The sequence below is a fragment of the Lactuca sativa genome, chromosome 8, assembly GCF_002870075.4.
Source record: "Lactuca sativa cultivar Salinas chromosome 8, Lsat_Salinas_v11, whole genome shotgun sequence".
Taxonomy (NCBI): Eukaryota; Viridiplantae; Streptophyta; class Magnoliopsida; order Asterales; family Asteraceae; genus Lactuca; species Lactuca sativa.
The window spans coordinates 115362446-115384412 of record NC_056630.2 but is presented as its reverse complement, the minus strand read 5'-3'; the positions used below and the strand labels follow the sequence as shown (position 1 = coordinate 115384412).

Below are 21967 nucleotides of genomic sequence, written 5' to 3'. Positions count from 1 at the left end.
TTGGCAAGATAAAATGAAAAAAGGTGGTAATATTAGTGTTTCAAAGTGTACATATGTATAGCAAGAAATGTTTTCGTTTATTCCTTTGGTTTTACTCTTAAGTGTTCTTTGTCTTAATAAATGATTTTTTTTACACAAAAAAAAAAATACTAACAGAGATGCACAATTGTTGGCAGATTGTTCCTTCAGTTTCAATTGGTTTCACAGCATATGACATGATGAAGTCATGGCTTGGTATACCTCATCGACAAAAAACGCAATCGATCTCTGCTACAAGAACTTACAAATGCATTTTATGCAAAATGGCAGTTATTGAAAGGTAAAAATTAATATTTTAATTAGAAGCCTATACTTAAGCTTTTAAAGTTCCATTAGAAGATATCTGTTGATAGCTTTGAAAGAAAGAGAAAAAGATAGAGACTAGGAGTTGACTGATTATGTGGTGAATGTTGTTTTGGGAGTTAACTCAAAGTGTAGAATGTTTGTTCTTACAATATGTGTTTAAGGACATTATTCCCACCTGTAAATAGTTTTTTATGGATGAAATGACACAAAATTAGACTTCAAAATCAAAAAGGTTCTATTTTTTGAGCTTTTGGCTATGTTAGTTAATTTAGAGAACTTATTTGGTTGGTAAAATCTAGCTCATAAGCTAACTGGAAAAGATAAACTTACATAATAGAATGTAAAAAAATAATTTAATATCATAAGACATATATAAATATGTTTCATTAAATTAAAATCAACACTAAATAAGTATTATAATTGTTATGTTATCAACTTATCATGAGTATGCACCTCTCAAATTGAATGATTGTCTATTTTTTGGTTAATAAGATATTTTGACATTTGTTTCATATGATGTTTATAAAAATAAAAACTTGACTAAAGTGTAAATTTTGTATCTGGTTTGCAAAAAAGTGTATCGGTCTCTGTGGTTTGCAAAAAAATGTATATACAATCCAAATTTTTTCTAATTTGCACCATCAGTTCAAAGCTAGAATTTTTTTTGGATTTGGTTCCTAAGAAATCTGAAATGACTTTTATATCCTTTATGTTTGTTTTTTTGCACTTTTTTCTATTTATTTTAATACATTTTTTATTTAAGATTAATAATAAACAAGAAAATAAACCCATCCCACCTCACCCCTATTATTGATTGCTTACGGATTTGTTTGACCTGTATATTTTTTTTATTTAAAAGTTTATGATTTTTTCATTTGTTTCCTATAAATTTTATTTTTTTTAAATTATTATATGTTTTCATGTGTTTAATGCGGGTTATAATTTAGTTATTTTATTAAATAGAAAATTTTGAAAAGAGCTGCAGTAAATTTAGACTCTGTTTGATTTGCATCTCACCGAGCCAAGTCAGACATTTTTTGCTGACTTGGTCAGCTGAGAGTGTTTGATTAACAAAATGTGGGTGTTCGACTCGGTCAACAAGGTCTGAGTGAGAAAGAGATGGGGGATGGTTGAGTGAGAAATTAATAAAAACTTTCCACTTCCACCCTTAAAAATTCGGTCAACAAATTAAAAAAGGGCAGTTGGAATCGAACACATGATCTTATATTCTCAAAGTCACATATTTTCTACTATGCTAGAAGGTCTTTTTGTTATATTTGCTCGAATATTTTATATAATGTGTAACACTGGTTATTATTATTATTATTATTATTATTATTATTATTATTATTATTGTTATCATCTTTATTATTATTATTATTATTATTATTATTATCATCTTTATTATTTTAATTATCTTTATTATTATTATTATTATTATTATATTGCATAAAAATGAATAACGCATCAGGGTAAAATAGTCATTTGACATCAGTCAGCACGTTCAGTTAAATATACAATTAAACAACATGATTTATTACACAGTTAAAATTTTTTACTAAGACAGATATTTCTCAGTCAATACTTTCTCAATCAACAACTATCAAGAAGCAGGTCTTATACTAAATATAAAAAAAGGAACCCGCCTTAAGCACGGCCCTAGATTAACTCTCGTCATCCGTTTGCCTCATCTAACGTGCTTAACATCCGCCACGTCATGAATCCGTCTGACAAACAAGCTAACCAATAAGAACCCAACCCCGATCTTATTTAAACACTCCGAAATTTTATTCTATCCACATACAATCCATCGTATTTCCCCCAATTTTAAAAACCTACAATCCAGATCTTCACATTTTTCCCAAATTCAATGGCACCAAAGGCAGAGAAAAAGCCCGCCGAGAAGAAGCCAGCGGAGGAGAAGAAAACCCCCGCAGCTGAGAAAGCCCCCGCGGAGAAGAAGCCAAAGGCCGGAAAGAAACTGCCCAAGGAGGCCGGTGCTGCTGCCGGAGACAAGAAGAAGAAGAGAAACAAGAAGAGCGTTGAGACGTACAAGATCTATATCTTCAAGGTGTTGAAGCAGGTTCATCCCGACATCGGTATCTCCAGCAAAGCGATGGGAATCATGAACAGTTTCATAAACGATATTTTCGAGAAATTGGCGCAGGAGAGTTCAAGGCTCGCAAGGTACAACAAGAAGCCAACCATCACATCCAGGGAGATACAAACCGCCGTGCGACTTGTACTTCCTGGTGAATTGGCCAAGCATGCGGTGTCCGAGGGCACTAAGGCCGTGACCAAATTTACCAGTTCCTGAGTAAATTGGTTTGATATTTTAATATTTTGTTGCAAAGTGTTGGTGTTAAATACTAGTGTTAGAACCTCATATCTCGTGATGTGTTTGTAGAATCTATCTTAATGTATCGTTTTAATTAACTTTCGTTATGGTTCGATAATGATTTTATGGATCCGGATTTTGTTTCTTGGAATTATGAATTCAAAACATCTGTAATCTATCCGCGCCTTTGTCTTTCATCTATGGGATAGATCTCGTCAACTTGCTTGTTATAACCACGAGTTTTGTTATAATACGTGATTTTTATGAAATGTCACCATTTGTTGAGCAATATCAATAAAAGTGTTGCTCTTATGTTCGTATTTTAAATTTGATTGAAAATTCTTGATTATTGATTGTTCTGTGTTCTTGGTCCCTCAAACTAGATATTCTGTTCAATTTATCAAGCAGATTGTGACGCCATTGTGAATCGTACATTTTTAAATTAGTGCTTCTTGATTTGGTTCCGGGGATCATGTATCATCGTTTTAAGGATGATAAATTGGCGTGACATTAAGATGTGATTCATGAAACTTCTGGTTCTTTAAAAGGAAAAAGATTTGATTGAAACTGAATATACACATGAATTTACATAGATGAAGACATGAATAGAAATAAGTTTTATCTCCTTTTCAAAATATATTTGTGACGTGTCGTCATAAATGGATTTGAGTATTCTGTCTCAAATTGTTAGGTTTACTATTTTATAACCCGTGGGAACCATGGTTACAAAATTAATTAAGTTTTTTTAGTGAAAATTTAAAATTATTAATCAATTGTTTTAAATAAATTATTAATTAGGAGATTTTTTAGTTATATAAAACTATAATTATTGATTTTAAATAAATATGTGGAATTATCACTTTATAATTTGTATTAATTTAATGTAGATAGAGTGGAAAATTTAAAATTTAAAATGATAATCAATAGGTTGACATGTGGCAAATATTAATTAGTAGACATAATGTGGTGACACATGGTAAAAGAAAAATAAAACATGCATTAATTAAGAGGTTTAATAAGATGACACATGTCAAAAGGAGAATAAAACTATTATTTTATTAAAATATGAAGATTTGCCGGAAAAATGACTATTGAGGGTAATTAACTTTTGCGTTTGAATTTATTTGGTCCTTTTTTTTGTATTCAATATACAATTGAACTTGTTGTTTGTGTTCACCATAACCTTTTGACCGACTTTTGACCTGTGATAGCCGGTCAAAGGGTTATAGTCAACATAAACAACAAGTTCGATGGTATATTGAGTACAAAAAAAAGAAATAGACCAAATGAGAACAAACTCAACAGTTGGTTACCCTCCTGAGTCATTTTCCCCGAAAAGTTAAATGAAATTAAAGCTGCAAAATTATCAAATACTGTAACCTTCTTTGGCTATAACGTATATGAAAAGCGTTTCAAATGGATAACTTCGTTAAAACATGGTCTATGCTATGCTTACTGTGGTTAGCTGTCAACACATCTCTTCAAAATGATATGATTGTGTATGAAAGGCATATTTATCAGCATAAACGTTTACCTCAAGGTATATTATGGTGATATGTCTGCAAAAGCAACATGATATTGTAGATATTGATGTTGTATCTCATCCCATGAATTCGATCTTAAAACTAAGTAAACTCAAAAATCAAAGCATTTGTGATTCCACTTGTTTGTAGACTTGTCTAGAATCCATGATACAATAAATCATTCGATTGGAAAATGTAAATGTAGTCATGAAATGCGTATGCTTAGTCAAGATTCCCTTAATAAATATTCAAGTGCATTACAAAGTTATACATGTATGAATAGTGTTCTTTCGTGGGTTATGTTTTGAAGAGAAGCAAGAATGAATCTCATAAAGTCATTAATAACAGTAGGAGATGACGTGAGATTTGCTATAAATGAGTAAAGGGAAAATGACTCAGGAGGGTAAGCAACTGGTGAGTTTGTTCTCATTTGGTCTCTTTCCTTTTTTTTACACAATATACCATCGAACTTGTTGTTTATGTTCTCCATAACCCTTTAACCGGCTATCACAGGTCAAAAGTCGGTCAAAAGGGTTATGGTGAACACAAACAACAAGTTCGATGATATATTTAATACGAAAAAGGAAAGGGACCAAATAAGTACAAACACAAAAGTTAATTACCCTCAACAGTCATTTTCCCCTTATTTGCCTATTGTTGGAAATCCCTTGATTTGCTGGTGTGACATATATGGCCCTAGTTTTTGCTGATGTGTTGAAATTTAAATATGCAACTTCATCACACACTCACAGTAGTGAACTCATGTCCAAACCTAAATATTCAACTCATTGCCATCCATTTGCATCAAAACTTGTTGCTATTTAGCTTTTTTCTAGTTTTTATATTTTGGGTTTAAGACTTTGGTGTCAATTTTCGATTCTTCTTTTGGTTTATGATTGCATCAGGTTTTATATCCAGCTTTAAATTGATCATTTCGTAAAATAAAATTTAGGTTTGAATGGTTTGATTATTTGGTTCGAAGAAAACAAATGTTGTTTGACAAAAAGTATGTTCCACAACTTTAATTTTTTACAATGAAAATCGTAACATATTTGTTGAGTTAATGGTTTAATGAAAGATTAATTGTGGATTTATATGTGGTTTGATGGTTCAGTGAAGGTGATGCGATGAATGGGGTATTATTAAGGCTATTAACCAACTTCGACATCTTATGCATAAATATTGAGAAATTAGTAACGATCTACACAAGATGTTAATTGGCCTAGAGAATGCAAATGATAGCGTCTCACATGAGACAAATTGTAAGACATCGAAAGTTAGGAAGGTCTCTTCGAGTTATGTTTGAGCGATATGTGATTTGTATAGTTGGTTTAAAACATGAGTTCCAAGTACAATGGTTGTGAGTGATGGTTTCCCAGTAGAAATCTGCCTTCACCATGACTTGACTTTTATTTTTGTTGAAAATAGTGTTCAAAGTCGTAACTATTGGTAATATTTCTAAATAATAACATGGTTCTTTTTGGGTTGGTCTCAAGAAACAAATGAGGAATTAGAAAAAATAGAAGTAAGGAGAAAATAAGTTTATTAATTTATTATGTTTAATAAATTAATCAGAAACAAATTTTGAATTAACTTCGAATTTTTTAATTTAAGTCGTTGTGTAACACCCCGATTCCCAGGTTTGAATTTAAAGCTTAATATATATATATATATATATATATATATATATATATATATATATATATATATATATATATATATATATATATGTATATTCATTTTTAGGGCAACGCGAAGAGTTGGGAGGCTCCAACTCGTCGTGTAGAGTTTTAAATGGCTGCATATCTTTAAGGCCTACTCGACGATTTGGAAGGCCCCAACTCGATGAGTTGAGGGCTGAACATGAAACCCTAATTTTCAGGGTTTTGCACCTTATTTAAAGACCTTATGACCCATTGTTAGTCTCCCTCATTGTCCCCTCAGTCCAGAGAAAACCCTAATCGTGCCTTTTTCCCCATTTTGAGTGTGTGGAAACTTAAAGAGTGTTCTTTGGTGCTTTTCTTGAAAGAGTGTGAAGTTGGTGGTGCAAAGTTGGAGGTAGAAACTTTAGATCCGGGATTTTCAATGTTTTTGCAACAATTTTCAGGTATAAAGTCGTTATATTGATCATCCCTTTGCTAGATCTTTTCTTTTGAAACTTTATGGCCATTATTAACTTATTTTGGGGCCATTCTTATATTTGAGCATGTTATGTAGCAATGGTTTCAGATTTGGACATCTCATGGCCTCCATGGACTTAAAGTCGCCAACTTTATCAAGTCTTGGCCCTTCTTCATGCTCTAAGTACCTTAATATGCTTGATTTTAGTGTTTTAGCCTCTTGACGCCATACACGGACGTAAAACTTGCAACTTTACGTGATATCTCAACCCTAAGGGACCATATCTATAATTTGGAGGCATTAGACTCGTTTGGAAAGAGACTGGATGTATTAATACTAGGACAACTCGGCGAGTTGCTTAGTCAACTCGATGAGTTGAGTCGGGTTTTGTTGCTTTCTGGATACTGAAGAACTCGACGAGTTGCTCTGGTAACTCAACGAGTTGTCTCGATCTTTTCAGGATTTTATGATATATGAAGGAAATCGACGAGTCACTAGATGCACTCGACGATTCGGGTCAACATGGACTGTTGACCTTGACTGCTGACTTTGACTCTGACCATGGTCGACCAAGTTTGACCTTGAGGGTATTTCAAGCATTTCAGGATTTTGATGAGGTTATTCACTTGCTAATTGTAGTCAGTTGAGTTGGAGTTGTGAGTTGGGATTGATATTACCAGTTTAGCACTACTTGTGAGGTGAGTTTTCCTCACTATACTATCAGGGTCGAAGGCACCAAGGCCGACCCTTTTGGAATGTTATCATGGTGTATCATATACTTGTATGCTGTAGTGATTTGTTATATTTGTATCCTGGTAGATAGGATGTTACTATGCTGTTGTGATCTGTTAGATATGTATCCTAATAGATAGTATGTTGTTATGTTGTTGTGATCTGTTATATATGTATCTTGTTAGATAGGATGATGATGTGCTTTGTGATCTATAAGATCCGCCTGTTTGTTTGTTGGCTGGTTATATGCTTAATTGTTATGTATATGTCAATATGGTTTGTGTATGATGGGGTTGAGGCGCTCCCGCTTTGTGTTAAAGGCCAAGATTCCTTGGGCGGTCCTGATAGACTGTAGGCCCTGTGAGGCGGTCCAGTGAGGCTGAAGGCCCGGGGAGTGGGTTGGATAGTCTGTAGGCCTTGTGAGGCGGTCCAGTCATGTCGAAGGCTCGGGTGCCGTCCAAATAGGTTGAAGGCCCTACGAGGCGGTCCAGTCAGGTTGAAGGCTCATTATGCATGTTGTTATTGGTTATGTTTATGTGGTGGTATTGTGGGGAACACACATTAAGCTTTGGGCTTACAGTTGTGGATTTTGTTTCAGGTACATCAGATGATCACGGGAAGGCGAAGGCTTGATCGTACACCTCCTCATATTTTATGTTATGATTTCTGAGATTTTCTCTGATGTTAAACTATTTTGAAAACAATTTGTAAGCACTGGATGGTTTTGGAATGTTTGAAAAGTTTAATTTTTTTTTATGAATTTTATGGATGTTACAGGTTGAATATTAATTAGTTAAAAGATTAACTAATTGGAATATTCCAAAACCCTTAAAGGGTAAGAAGAATTTGAAATTCTCCCTCCGTCCGATATGGGATAGGAGATGAAACTTGGCTTAGGCTTTAAGGCTATGAATAGGATGGGAGATTTTTCATTCCTCCTTGCACATTAACTATGAAGATTTTGTCAATCCCTTTCTTTACTTCTATGGGACAATTTCCAAACCTTATTAGGGTTTGTTGAGATTAATCAATATCATAGATTTCTTTTGGTTATTTCCTTGGAGTTAGCGGGTGTGATTCCATTAGGTAAATTCAACTTTTGGTCCTCTCATCCAAGCAACATGGTTGGATCAAGAAGCTTCAAGAAGGGGTCAAGAAAATTAAGATCGAGTTACACAAGAGGTTAGCAATTATGTATTTCTATAGTTTATTTACATTTTTTAAAGTAGTTATAATTAGTAAAAACATAGATCCTAGGGTGCATGTACACGTAAATTTTGTTTATTTCAACTGCCTTGTTATAGTGTATAGATGTGACATCCCAAAATTTTCAGAATCAATTAAATTTTTTTTTAATTTATTTTTATGTTATTGAGTTGCGGAAAATTCCAATTTAACTAAAACATTTTGAGATAACAAAAGTTATTTTATTGTATTGAAATACCAAGGATGTCATCATTTATATACAAACATAGGTTACAATGTAAATACTAAAAAGTCCTGAAATACTATTAAAGACCTGTCTCTTATTTCACTCAACATACTAATTAGTTTCCAGCAGCCTTAGTTGCACTACCTATGATGCATATAAATTGAGTGGGTCGGGTTTGAGTAACCTAGTAAGATGCATATTGTTTTCAAGCCCATAGTATTTTAATGATAATAAATCATAATGACATTCCTGCAAACAAACTTTACCAGATAATATGTATGTATATAATCTAATGTAAGACCATCTACCCTACCCAATCGATTATCACCTATCCTAATTTAGCGATCATCTGGAGGAATTACCTTACCTGATTAATCGTTTGATTGATTGTTTGACTACACAGCTAGGGAAGTCCTTGGCCAATAGAATTCATATAAATGCAACCAATGTTCAGAGTATTTAATAAATATGGTATCCCATTTTATCTACGTATGTGGGTTATAAGTCTACACTAGCAACGTAATTCACTATACAGCCTAAAATAGTAAAATAGGCAAGTGTTGTCGTTTACTCCAGTCGATGACCTAGTCATACTTGTCGGTTGTCTAATTTGGACCCGTCATTTATGGTCATCCAAGAAAAAGGGGGACTATTACACTTTGTATTGATCTCACACTTTACCTCATGGTGAGATATATCTGACATTCTACTTGGTTTGAACTAAACATCCTTTGTAAGCCTGATTTTCAAAACTAAACAAAACTATAGTTAAAGGCATTATACTTACAATACAAATAAAAATCAAGTAGTACTATTATGGTTATACAAATAACACATAGTATAAATAATACAATTAGCATTTAATAAATACTTTTATTAATTTGTGCTCTTGAAAGTAACTACACACTCACCTGACAATAGTGGATGATTCTAGGTTTGGGCAGCGCTTCACCTAACACCTTATTGTTTCAATAGATCTAGATTTAAATAGCACTAAGTCTTGGTATAGTTTCACATTCTCTGTGAATATAACAATGATAGTTTAGATTCCTCAGTAATCTCAGTGTCTACATCAAGATCTATCAAATAAGGAATAACTAGGTAGGATTATATCGGAGGTAGAGGTCATTTGTTATACAGAGTATACTATTTGGAAATCTAAATTTAAACACCTCACTAAATCAAGCCTAGACATCACTCCCATAAGTAGATCAATTATTATTATGACATTGAATCACTGATAAAGCGTATTTATAGACTAATGCAACCATGGTTACGACCACCGGATCTCATAGTGTTCACTATTGTCGGAGGGATCTGCAAAGTCACAACAAGGAAGGTCGTCATCCATTTCCTGGGAGGAGGTCCCGGAAAGACGCTCAGGTGGTTAAGTCAGTGGGAGGTATCTGGGTGAGAGTGATGAGAACCGAGGGAGATCACTTACTACTCAAGGTATGGCATAGGCCCTTTTAAACTAAGGATCCTCATTGTTCCGTACGGGGAACAGGGACTGCAGTTCCGACAACATCCGTTACTTTGGTCGGCTAATCGTGTCCCCTGCTGTGTCGGGGCCAACGATTGGTGTAACATCCCAAAAATCATGACCAATTTTTTTTAAAAACATTAATAAAACCATAGGTATTAAGTTATTTCAACCATAACTAAAGGTTTATATATCACAACAAGGTATCATTTCAAAACACTTGTTCGTTTTATCAGAGTAAACATCCCAGGCTAAAACTCCTTTGGTGTGTGTGTCATGCAATCACCCCGAGCTCTTCCCTCCACTACCGGAAGTACCTGAAACCCACACTGAAAACCGTAAGCACAAAGATTAGTGAGTTCCCCAATCATACCACATACCATACAAACACATGACATACATACTTCCACGCATATCTGGGTGCCTGACCTACCCCTTCGGTCCTCTCGACCGGTGACCTTGCCTAGCATATGTGGGTGCTGGCCTACCCCTCCAATCCTCTCGACCAGTGACTTTGCCTAGCATATCTGGGTGTTGGCCTACCCCATCGTTCCTCTCGACCGGACTACCACATATTATCACATAATCATAATCTGTCTAGCATAGCTGGGTACTTAACTACCCCTTCGACCCTATCGGCCGGTAACTTGGGAACTATGCCCCCCTACTGTTATGATCACGTAACATCATATCATGCTAACACATAAACATATTAAGTAGCAGTAAACACATAACATTATCACAAAGACATTTGTCCAACATATACTCCTACCGGTGGGTTGGCATTGTGGCCTTAGACCCACCGCTAGTGGAAGGTAACTCACCTTGCACTGCCAAAGACTAGTTGAACACTTCTGACTACTATCAGGCGACTCCTGAACTGCTGATCCTTCGGATTCCCAAACTATTAATACAAAAAATAACGCTTAGATCACAATACCCTCAAAATTTAAACCAAGTCAAAGTCAACGCTCCGAGTTGACTTCAACTTGTCGAGTTGACTCATCAACTCGTCGAGTCCCATAATTCACAGGTTACTTATGGACTTTGATCCTACTCATCGAGTTATCCTTAAACTCTTCGAGTGCGCCTTCAACACTTTGGGACCCTTCTTCATCTGACTCGTCGAGTTCTTCTTTGAACTCATCAAGTCGACCTTCATAAATTAGGGATATTGCCTTGGACTCGCCGAGTTCCTCATTGAACTCATCGAGTACGATGATCTTCAGGTCCACTATGAACCCAGACTGACTGAGGCCCTTACTAACCTAACTCATATCTGCTAGCAGAAGGGTTTTGGGTAATGAAACTGCCTGACTCTCCGAGTCCTATTAGTGACTCGCCGAGTCACTCTATGTCCACATCTATTTCAAACGATTTCAGTTGAGCGCAAAGCATCCATGACCCATATCTAACCTTTTAGGTTCGGAATAACATGCAAAGCTACCGCCTTTACATCCATGCATGGCCCTTTTTGCTCAAAAGGCCATAACAACCTCTTAAACTTTGCATGGGGAGTTATGGCATAAAGCTTCCACCTTTATGCCTTAACTATCCACAATACTCACATATCTGAAAGGATCATGATTGGGGACGTCTAACTCCCACAAGCACCCATTCATGGACCAAAATCTTCATAAAAGGGACAACAAAGAGATCTATAAAATCAAAAGCCAAGATGAAGACTTGATTACCAAGAAATGTTGCCACTGGAGTGTATCTTCTAGATCTACTTCCTCCTTATTGAACCTCCAACTTCCTTATTCTCCTTATTCCTCTTCAAGAGTACACAAATCACACAAAGGTGCCTCAAACACTCACAAGGTGCACTAGGGTTTCGTGGGTGAGGGTTTGGGGTCTGGAGGCTGAAGATGAGGCCGAGGAAATGAGAATATGATGCTTAAATAGGGCACCAAGTCCCGAAATTAGGGTTTCCCAACCCAGGACAGACTCGTCGAGTCAGTCCCCTGACTCGCTAAGTCGGCCACTTAATCCGCGACACCGAACTTGCTCCTACTCATCGAGTTCCTCCCTGAACTCGACGAGTAGACCTCTTTGAATTGGGGTAATTCCTTTCCTTTCTTGGCCTTCTAAATTTGGGGTGTTACAACTCTCCCCCACTTAAACTAGACTTCGTCCTCGAAGTCCTCTCCATCTCACAACCCCGTATCCACTCCCGGCGTTCCTAATCGCCACATACCTGGCCTGCTTGGAGCAACCCTTGAGAATATCATCCTGAGACGATGCAAACACTCCAACCTTCAAGTAAAACACTCTTACTCAACCAGTAACCATATCAGTACTTCCAGAGCACCTACACTTGACATATAATGGGTTCACCTTTTTTACCCTACGATGTCACTGGCCTTCCCAAGACAACTTTCCAAAAACAACACCCTCTCTTTTCTCTATGAAGGACATACCCTTTGTTGTATGTACCTCTCCATCTACTCCCAGTGCTGGTCACTTCGCTGATACCCACTGGATGCTTTCTCTTATTATATCCTGGTGTTGAACACCCAACCCCGTAACTGGATCAGATAATCCTTTGAGTAAAAGACTCCTCCCTGCAACGGTTACACTCAAACGAGAGCTGCACAACAGAGTCAAACCCTTCACTCTGAGATTATTTAACCCTGATGTGAGTGGCGTTTTAACTACTCCATACGAGAATTCCCTTATCGCTACCCATAACCGAAGGTCCTGCTATCTCTTATCCGCTTTCCGGGTGAATCGAGACCACCCTGGTCCCAACTAATCTGCCATTTTCTGGTTTATCGGACTCCCACCGGTTACTAAACCCAACTCAAACCCTCAGTCGCTCCTAGCGGCTTCCGAAGAAAATCTGGCTATCTAAAACTGCCCCGTCTGCCTTGCCACTCTAGCTCTATAAATCTTGGAATCCTCGATCCCCTATATTGACCCTACGGTCTCTACCAGGTCCTACCTGCGCTTGCTACGATCATACGGGCCTTGCCCACAGTCTCACCCAAACTATATCTCAGAGTGCCCTCCCCCACAGGTCTCACCTTTCTAGGGCTATGCAGGACCAACTTCATCCTGAAACTCAACAAACTATCCTTTTTCAATCTATATCCGGCTAACTAGGAGATACAGGCCTCGCCCACACTCCGTTAACTAAGAGATACGGGCCCCTGCCCACACTTCTCTAACTCAACTGTTAATGAATGCTACGACTATCCTGCAGTCTTACAACACTTTCCCACACCGTCTAACTACTGGCTGTCAGACTGAAAACGTCCAACAACGAGCGCTCCACAGTCTAACATCCTGATTAACTCGCGTGCTACCAGGAAAAACATCAACCTGGTTTCCCAAACCGGTCCTCTACTACTGCAGAATACATGAACTCAATGTCGGGATGTTTCTCAAACTCCTGACTTCGCGTTGCTCTATCCAAACGGCTATCTCGACTGCTTTCCTTCTTAGCAAGGATGCAAAAGCATCCAAGTTGCGCTCCTACTCCAGTTCCAGACTATCGGGATAATACTCCCCCACTTCGATTCAACTAGATCCCTACAAGTCCCTACTTGGAAAGGATTCCCAATCCTTTTCTCCATCCAAAGGCCGATCTGCCAACAACCACGCTTACCACCGCTAGAGCTCCAAAACTAACCAATACCAAACCCGAACCACTCTTGCAGACTAACAGAACGCCTCTCGATCCCCACTCACACTTGCTACAGTGACTGCATCCTGATTACCTGCTCTAAAGGGAAACATATTCAAACTACTAATTTCACATTTGTGGTATGCAGATGGCATATAACTGAGTCATAAGCAGAAAACATAATATTATGAAATGAAATTTACTAACATCGATGTAGTACCATATCAATTAAAATCATAACATAATCTGAAATTGAAATACATACCAACGATCTATTGCAGATCGATCTTAACTTCCTGTGGAACCATGGGCGTTGGAACATGAGCTCCCTTTCTCCTGCAGAAGTATCTGTGATGAAACATGAGCTGCCTTAACCACTATACGGGGGTAGCTTGCCCTGATACGTCCGGGCTAATTGTCACACCCCAAAACCACGAACGGCGGAAACGTTCAGGGGTGGAGGACGTCATGTACAGTATCACAACAGTGTAGTATAATAAACAAGCAACAACATCATCCATTACATTATAAATAAAGTTTAATACATGTGTGTTCTTTCATTGTAATAAGACACCAAAAATATACAATCAAAATAAAAGACGAGACTTGTCTGCTCCGACTTCTCAAAACCTAGCCTCCGTACCTGTCTACTGATGACCTGAGAATACAAGTTATTTTGAAAGCGAGTATCAGCTTTAAGCTGGTGAATTCATAAGTATATAAGTGCCATTGCCTTGTTTGTGAAAATCTGTTATGAAAGCCATGTAAACCTTTAAATGAAAATGTTGAGGTAAGTATGAAATCCCTAGAAAAAACCTTATTTTCTATAAGTATGAAATGTAGTCTTCTACCAAGACCTGAATGTTCAGTATGTATGAAGTGTAGTCTTCTACCAAGACCCGAATGTTTTGTAAGTATGAAGTGTAGTTTTTTGTATTGACTGGTACTAAAAGTGCTTAGTCTAACTCATCGTTTATGTGAAAGGTATCACAAAATAAAGTAATAGGAAATACGTAATAAAGTAAATGTTAGCCGGAGGTACTGGTGCTAACATGTGCTTTATATAACCTAATGAACATCCGAAGATTGTCCAATTGTCCTCTGTAGCAGCAGCAGGGCGAGGGAAGGGTTAGTCCCCGTAAAGGTACTCCTAGTATAAGTAATAACCGTAGGCATCCGTAGATGTTCATCACCCATTGTTGCTAACAGATGGGTTCCGGAATGGTTAGTCCCGTACGTATATCTCGAGGTACTGTGGGATAGAGGCCCATCTAGGTATCCCGAGGTACTGTGGGATAGGGTCCTGTCTTAGATATCCCGAGGTATTGTGGGATAGGCAGGAAGATTTACACAGAAGGTACTAATAAATCATCCTCGCAATTTGAGATACAAATATTCACTATAAACAAGTATACACAGGTAAAGGTATCTACGTAAAGGTACTCTTGTAATGTGTTCATGTATCATGTAAGCATATGTAAAGGTACTCATGTATCAGGTAAGGTTCTAGTAAGAACTCATGAATGAACTGACTCTTGTGTGATTCCTTGTAATAGAAGTAATGTTTGATATCTTCAAATTATCCCTATGATAATCTACTGTAATATAATTGGATGATCATGTAGGTTTGTACACTCTTAATACTCAAGAGTGTGGGAAACTAAATGAAAGATGTACACTATAACATCAATACATATATAAGAATATAAGTGTATATGCATAGTTTAGTTCAAGAATGAAAAATGGTTTTTGTAAGACATCTATGGGTTTTGAACAATAATTAACAATGACTTGATGTCATTTTAATAAACATTTCAAAGGTAAAACATTTGGTAACAATGTGTTTTTAAGATGTAAAACCATTTCATGCATCACATTTTGTAGCATGTGAAATATGTTAAATGACAAACACAGTTATAAAATACATATCAATGATTAAATAACATGTTTTGTTTCTACTTGTATTCCCCCCCCCCCCCCAATAAAGCATTTAAAATCATTTAAAATATTGATTAGGGGTATGAACTCACTTGAAAGTTTGAAGATAGCAAGATGGAAAACCGGGCAGAGTTTCGTCTCGGGAAACGGATTTTTCTCGGGATTCTCGGGAATCTCGGGAGTAAAATCAACCTTCGGGACTTGAGCAAAAAGACCAGGGCTTCGGGTTTGAACGGGCACGGAAAACGAGGCAAAACGCAAGAGAAATGAGAAGAAATGAGCAATTTTTCCGGAAACCCTCGCATTCTATTTATAGGGGTATGAGAAGCCTCAGTACGCGGGGTGTACGCTCGTACGCAGCGCGTACGCGTACGTCATGCATGACCGAGTCCTCGACTGCCTCGGCTTCGGATGGGACGGATCGGGTCGGATGGGGCGGGTCGGTAGCTTCGCATAGGGGCGACGTGGACGGACCGAGACCAAGGCCCTCGGGTACGCGGGGCGTACGAGGTTACGCAGCGTGTAACTCAGATGAGGGCGCTGACTCCTCCCTCGGATATTACCGGATTTTTGAATTAATTTTATATATAATTTATTTAATAAACTTCAAAAAATCATATCTCCTTCATACGAACTCCATTTTCGATGGTCTTTATATCCACGCGAAGGTGAGACTACGCTCTACAACTCTCCTTTAGACCCCGTTGGCAAATTCCGAAATTATTTTTATTATTTAATTATAAAATGACGTGATTAAGGAATTTCTTTAAAAATTCATAACTTCTTTATCTGACGTCGGTTTTTGCCAAACTTTTCACCGCTGAAATACCATTGTCGAGACCTTCGATTCTCGTTTAGGTCATTCCGGCCAAAAGTCGCTCGATCTCCGATTCGAGTTTTTAGCTGTCTGTTGCTAAGCCGAACTTGGAAAATTCTTAACTTCAATATACGAAGTCGGATTTGGGCATTCTTTTTACGTAAGATCCCGGTTTAATGACATTTAAACATAGATGGAATTAAAATAGAACTTTTTTGGACATTTTATTATCAAAGTTAATTTTATTAATTCAAAAGTGGTTACAATACTTGACTTTTTAGGTCATTACAAAGAGTTGAAATATCGGGTTGTCACACTAATGACAACGATGGCACAACTCTACCTCCAACATGTATTCCCAACGATTGTGACTTTTCCACCCGCACCTTCCGCACTTAGACCTAATACGACCATTCTCATGTGCCCCTTTACCCCTTTCACATCCACTTCAACCATTCAGGTCTCTAGCGTTAACTATGGCGGAATCCGACTGCACAACTTGTTGAGTCTGACTATAACTTCGCTTTCTTTTCCCTACCTGCACGTCTAACCCGATCTCTTGCTCCCGAGTTACCCCGACTACCCTATCAACCGTCTGCACAGTCGTTGTCTGACCCTGAAACCTAGCGGTTACCCTGCCAGTAACATACTAAATAATGTCAGGTAACTTCTCGTGTACGATTCGCGAAACCTCCACAATGATCCAATCCAGTAGTGAACCCTCCTGGAGACAAGGTGAGTAGCCCACCTTCGATTCTTGATGACAAGAGACAATAACAGGATCTTCCCTACCGAGGGATCCCAGATATCCAGACAATAACTGCTGCTGTGAAAGCTGCCTGTAACATGTTTGCATCGAAAGGATTTGGTGGTTGAAGAGGTACAGGTGGTGGTGGAGGTGGTGGTATTGGTGCTGCGTTGTTTGGGTTCTTCCTTGGATTCCTGCGTGGCGGCATCTTTAACTATACGTTTAAAAGATGACGAAATGGATAAGAATAAATGATTAATGAATGTGTCTCATGGACTAAATCCCCATAGCCCAACAACAAAAGGATTAGCTAAAATAGACGAACTGACTAAGATAATTACAGTAAGACCAAATACCCCTATGGTATTTCTTTATGGTTGTGTTGGTAAGTTTTTAGACTTGTTGCCATATCACAACCATTCTCGGGCATATTCTAATCACTCCTCGGACCAGCATAGTTGATCAGGCTATGCCATTCCCAAGACTGACCATATATCCCCAGGCTTACTTGTGATATTCAACAATCGTAATACTTTTGTTCTTGTCGTTGTGACACTGATTTTAGTATGAATGCATGCACGTATACTTTGTTAAATATTTTATTATTTAAAAGTATAAACTCTTAGACAGAGTGTTTTAATCCCATGTATTTATAGTTAGTATATCTTTTATGGGTTGATATACTTAATTCACTATAAACAATGCTCTGATACCAATCTGTCACACCCCAAAACCACGAACGGCGGAAACGTTCAGGGGTGGAGGACGTCATGTACAGTATCACAACAATGTAATATAATAAACAAGCAACAACATCATCCATTGCATTATAAATAAAGTTTAATACATGTGTGTTCTTTCATTGTAATAAGACACCAAAAATATACAATCAAAATAAAAGACGAGACTTGTCTGCTCCGAGTCTTCCGTTTCCACATGTACCGAGTCTTCCGTTTCCATGGACGTCGTCCTCCGGAAACGGTACCACGGGAACTTGGAGAACTGTGTGGTGGATCTGCATGAGACCCTTCCTCCGCCTTGTCGCCTTAGACAACCGTCGTATGCGGTGGTTATACCCGATGATGACGTTCAACAGTTTGAGGGTTGTCAAGGGGCGTCTAAGCAACCCGTCATATTAGCAACTATTATGATTGGGTTTTCTTCTACCCCATTCTCGTCGTGTAGTGGGGCACGGGTTATGCACCATGATTCTATTCCTATGGAGGGTTTACATGGGACTCCTAGCCATGGTGTGTCCCATTTGTCTCGAGTTGGAATCTTCGTACTGACTCTTGATTATTTGTGAGTGCAAATGCCATAGAGCTCGCTCGTTATGCTCTCCCTCCAGTGATCACTAGCGATATGGATGCAATAGGTAGCTCTTCTATATCTTAGAACATGGCCTACGCCGCCGCGTAAGCTATGTGCTATTTGGTCGCTGGTTCCCGGTGGATTTAGCAGCTTGACAACCTTGAGCGAGCACATTCTGATCTTGTGGCTAGCGAAGATAACTTGAAGTGTCGAGTCGTGGAGCTGGAGAAGGCAGCATAAGGTTTTGACGAGATGTATGATCTACTTGATGGTGAAAAGGCATATGTGGATGATGTTCGGTCATCGCTAGAAGCCCGTGTTGATGTCTTGAACCAATCTAACGAGGGTTTGATGATCCATAACGAAAGTTTGGAGCGTGATATTTTTGATCATGACCGGCAGTTAGATGTGATGCGGGTGGAGTTGGAATCGTTGTGTGCAGATCGTGATTGGTTGTTACATGTTGGTGTTGTTCGTGTGATGAATGAGCTCATTAAACATCCGGAGTTCACATGTGGTGTCAGTCAGATTCGTCACGCTGCATTCGTTGCCAACGAGGAGTTTAGGCACGCCAACCTGAAAGCTGAGATTTGATATCGGGACCTACGACCCGGAGGGTAGCAACTCCCATTCAATCCATACATCCAGTCTTGAAGAGGAACTATTAGCGTTTGCGACCATGGATTATGTTGCGATTCTTGGCTTGGGGCAATTGGATATGGCTGGTCTTAGGCTCATGTGCGCTTTTAATGATGGTGACAATCTTATGGATGGTGTTGGATATGATGGTGGTGCAATTGTTCTTGGTGTATATATGGGCGTTGGTGGTGATGTCAATGATGATGGCGTTGCTGGTGGTGCTGGTGTAAGCGGTAGTGAAGGTGGTCCTGGTGGAGGAGGCGATAGTGGCGGTGAAGGTGTTATGTGTGGTGCTGATGGTACTGGTGGAGGCGGCAATGAAGTCGGTGTTGATGGTGCTGGTGGAAACGGAGATTATGGCGGTGAAGGTGGTGTTGATGGTGCTGGTGGTAGCAACTGTGAAGGCGGTGTTGATGGTGCTGGCGGAAGTAATATTTGATCTAGACTCATTCCACTGTGCTACCCTTCAAGGCATGAAATATGTTTTACTTTTTGTGTTGTTTCTTTACCTTTGCTTTTATTAGACCCGTGTTTTGCTAAATGTAAAGAAACAAGTATGTCTTGGTATTTTGTGCTGATGTTTACATGTGTAGCCTGATTGTTGCATTGTTGTCGCTGTGCTATAATTTTGGACTATTTGGGCTTTTCAAAATTGCAACGTTTCTATATAAGATAATGTTGTGCTTTAATGTATTAATGTTTGATATATGTGCCATGCTCTAATGCACTAGTATATTTCAGGAAGGCACTGAGGTTTATATTGTGTGTAGATACTTCGAGTATCTTGATGGCATTTTAAAGTATGAATACACTTAGTATCCTATATGTAATGCATTTTGTTTTTGAATAAGCGCTTGTATTATCGAACACACTAAGGTTTTTATCTTTGAGATACATAATATTTGTCGTCATCATGTTAAGATGTTTTGCATTTCAACACACTAAGGTTCCTAGGCGAACTGCACGGAGTGTCCGTTTGCTGGTCCGGGTGATCAATCCGACCATGATTCACTTTACGATGTGTGCTATCCCTTCTGCTTAGGGGTTTGCTCAGCTGTGGCTTGAGGTGTCTTCTAAAAATGAGATTTTTTTCAAATGCATTGCGTTCCATTTCCTTGGTTTTGGTTTTCCCTCGATCGTTTCGAGAGAGTAGGACCCATTGCGATGCGTCTCGACCGCTTTGTATGGTACTTCCCATTTTGCTCCTAACTTGTCATATGGTTGTGCATGGCTGGCCTCGTTATGCCATAGGACATGGTCTCCTACTTGAAAAGCTTTTTCCTTTACCCGTTGATTGTGATATCCCTCCATAACCTTTTTGTATGCGGCTTGACACATGCTGGATCACTCTCGACGCTCCTCCCAAATTTTGTTTTAGATCCTTGTCGTTTTCCTCATCCTAGATCTTAATAAACCATAATTACCCGTTAAATGGAGGTGTCATCTATGTAAGCAATCACACAAATGCCAAACGTGTAATACATTTATGAAGAAAAACATAAATTCAAAGATGACCGGCTTATTTCTTTCTTAAAAATGCATTTCTATATCAAGTTGAAAAGAGGTGGAGTGAATTTAAATTAAACATAAAAAATGGAAAGACCGCCTTATTTCAGATCCCCAAAAGATAAATTTTAATCACGGCCATCCATTAGTTTTGCTGTTCATAGGACTCATCTAACGAGCGTATTTTCCGCCACGTCGCTAATCCGTGTGAAAGTTAGCCAACCAATAAGAAGCCACTCGCCTTTCCTATATAATATCTCTACGAAACTTTAATCTTTACACAACAATCCACCGTGTTTCTCATTTTCTTCCAACTTTCAAACCCTAAAACCTCGATTTTAAATCCTTACCTGAATTCTAATTTCCATGGCGCCAAAGGCAGAGAAAAAGCCCGCCGAGAAGAAGCCAGCGGAGGAGAAGAAAACCCCCGCCGCTGAGAAAGCACCGGCAGAGAAGAAGCCAAAGGCAGGAAAGAAACTGCCCAAGGAGGCCGGCGCTGCGGCCGGAGACAAGAAGAGGAAGAGAAACAAGAAGAGCGTCGAGACGTACAAGATCTACATCTTCAAGGTTTTGAAGCAGGTTCACCCCGACATCGGTATCTCAAGCAAAGCGATGGGAATCATGAACAGTTTCATCAACGATATTTTCGAGAAATTGGCGCAGGAGAGTTCCAAGCTCGCAAGGTACAACAAGAAGCCAACGATCACATCCAGGGAGATCCAAACTGCTGTTAGACTTGTACTTCCCGGTGAATTGGCCAAACATGCGGTGTCCGAGGGCACTAAGGCCGTGACCAAATTCACAAGCTCTTGAGCAACTGGTACTCCCTGTTAATCGTTTGTATCAATGATTTCGTGTTCTAGGCTAGGGTTAGATCGTCATATCTCGTGATGACTATGTAGGAGCTATGTTTTTAAACTGTATTCATTTGACTTTTGTAACGGATAGTGATTAATGTTATGAATATCGATATCGTTTCTTCATACTATGAATTCTGAAGCATTTCTAATTTGTATGTAGTGTTCTTTTTCCTCAACACATAAACGTCTTATCTGTACGTAATGTTCTTTTTCCTTAGAAACATTATTCATGTGTTTTATTTTAACCTCTAAAATGTTATTTGTAAAAAACGTGTAGATGGCTATTGCATCCATGGCTAATTGTATGTCTTAAAGTGGAAGAACTGCTTTATTTTATTTCATTTTTAGTAAGATGTTTACCATTCATTTTTTTATTTATGTATATTTATTGATTTATTCTTCGTAAGCTACCGCTCCTTTTACTTACGGCTTAAGTGTGATGATCCAATGATTTGAGAAACACAAATAGTAGGTTTCAATGGATCAAAAGTAAAGTGATTTGAGCTTATGACAATTCTATGACTATCGTTAGATAGAATGTAA

The 21967-nt window shown here is 38.3% G+C and overlaps 3 protein-coding genes across 3 annotated transcripts; all 3 read left to right on the top strand.

Annotated features, from left to right (window-relative positions):
• The first annotated feature begins 2138 nt into the window (after positions 1-2138).
• Positions 2139-2834, top strand: LOC111909450 (probable histone H2B.1). Its single transcript, XM_023905276.3, has one exon. The coding sequence runs from the start codon at positions 2216-2218 to the stop codon at positions 2660-2662; it is 447 nt and encodes a 148-aa protein (XP_023761044.1). The 5' UTR covers positions 2139-2215; the 3' UTR covers positions 2663-2834.
• A 16264-nt stretch (positions 2835-19098) lies between these two features.
• LOC111909480 (uncharacterized) lies at positions 19099-19497 on the top strand. Its single transcript, XM_023905305.1, has one exon. The coding sequence runs from the start codon at positions 19099-19101 to the stop codon at positions 19495-19497; it is 399 nt and encodes a 132-aa protein (XP_023761073.1).
• Positions 19498-20844: 1347 nt separating this feature from the next.
• On the top strand, positions 20845-21547 carry LOC111909451 (probable histone H2B.1). The gene has a single exon (XM_023905277.3). The coding sequence runs from the start codon at positions 20931-20933 to the stop codon at positions 21375-21377; it is 447 nt and encodes a 148-aa protein (XP_023761045.1). The 5' UTR covers positions 20845-20930; the 3' UTR covers positions 21378-21547.
• Positions 21548-21967: the final 420 nt, after the last annotated feature.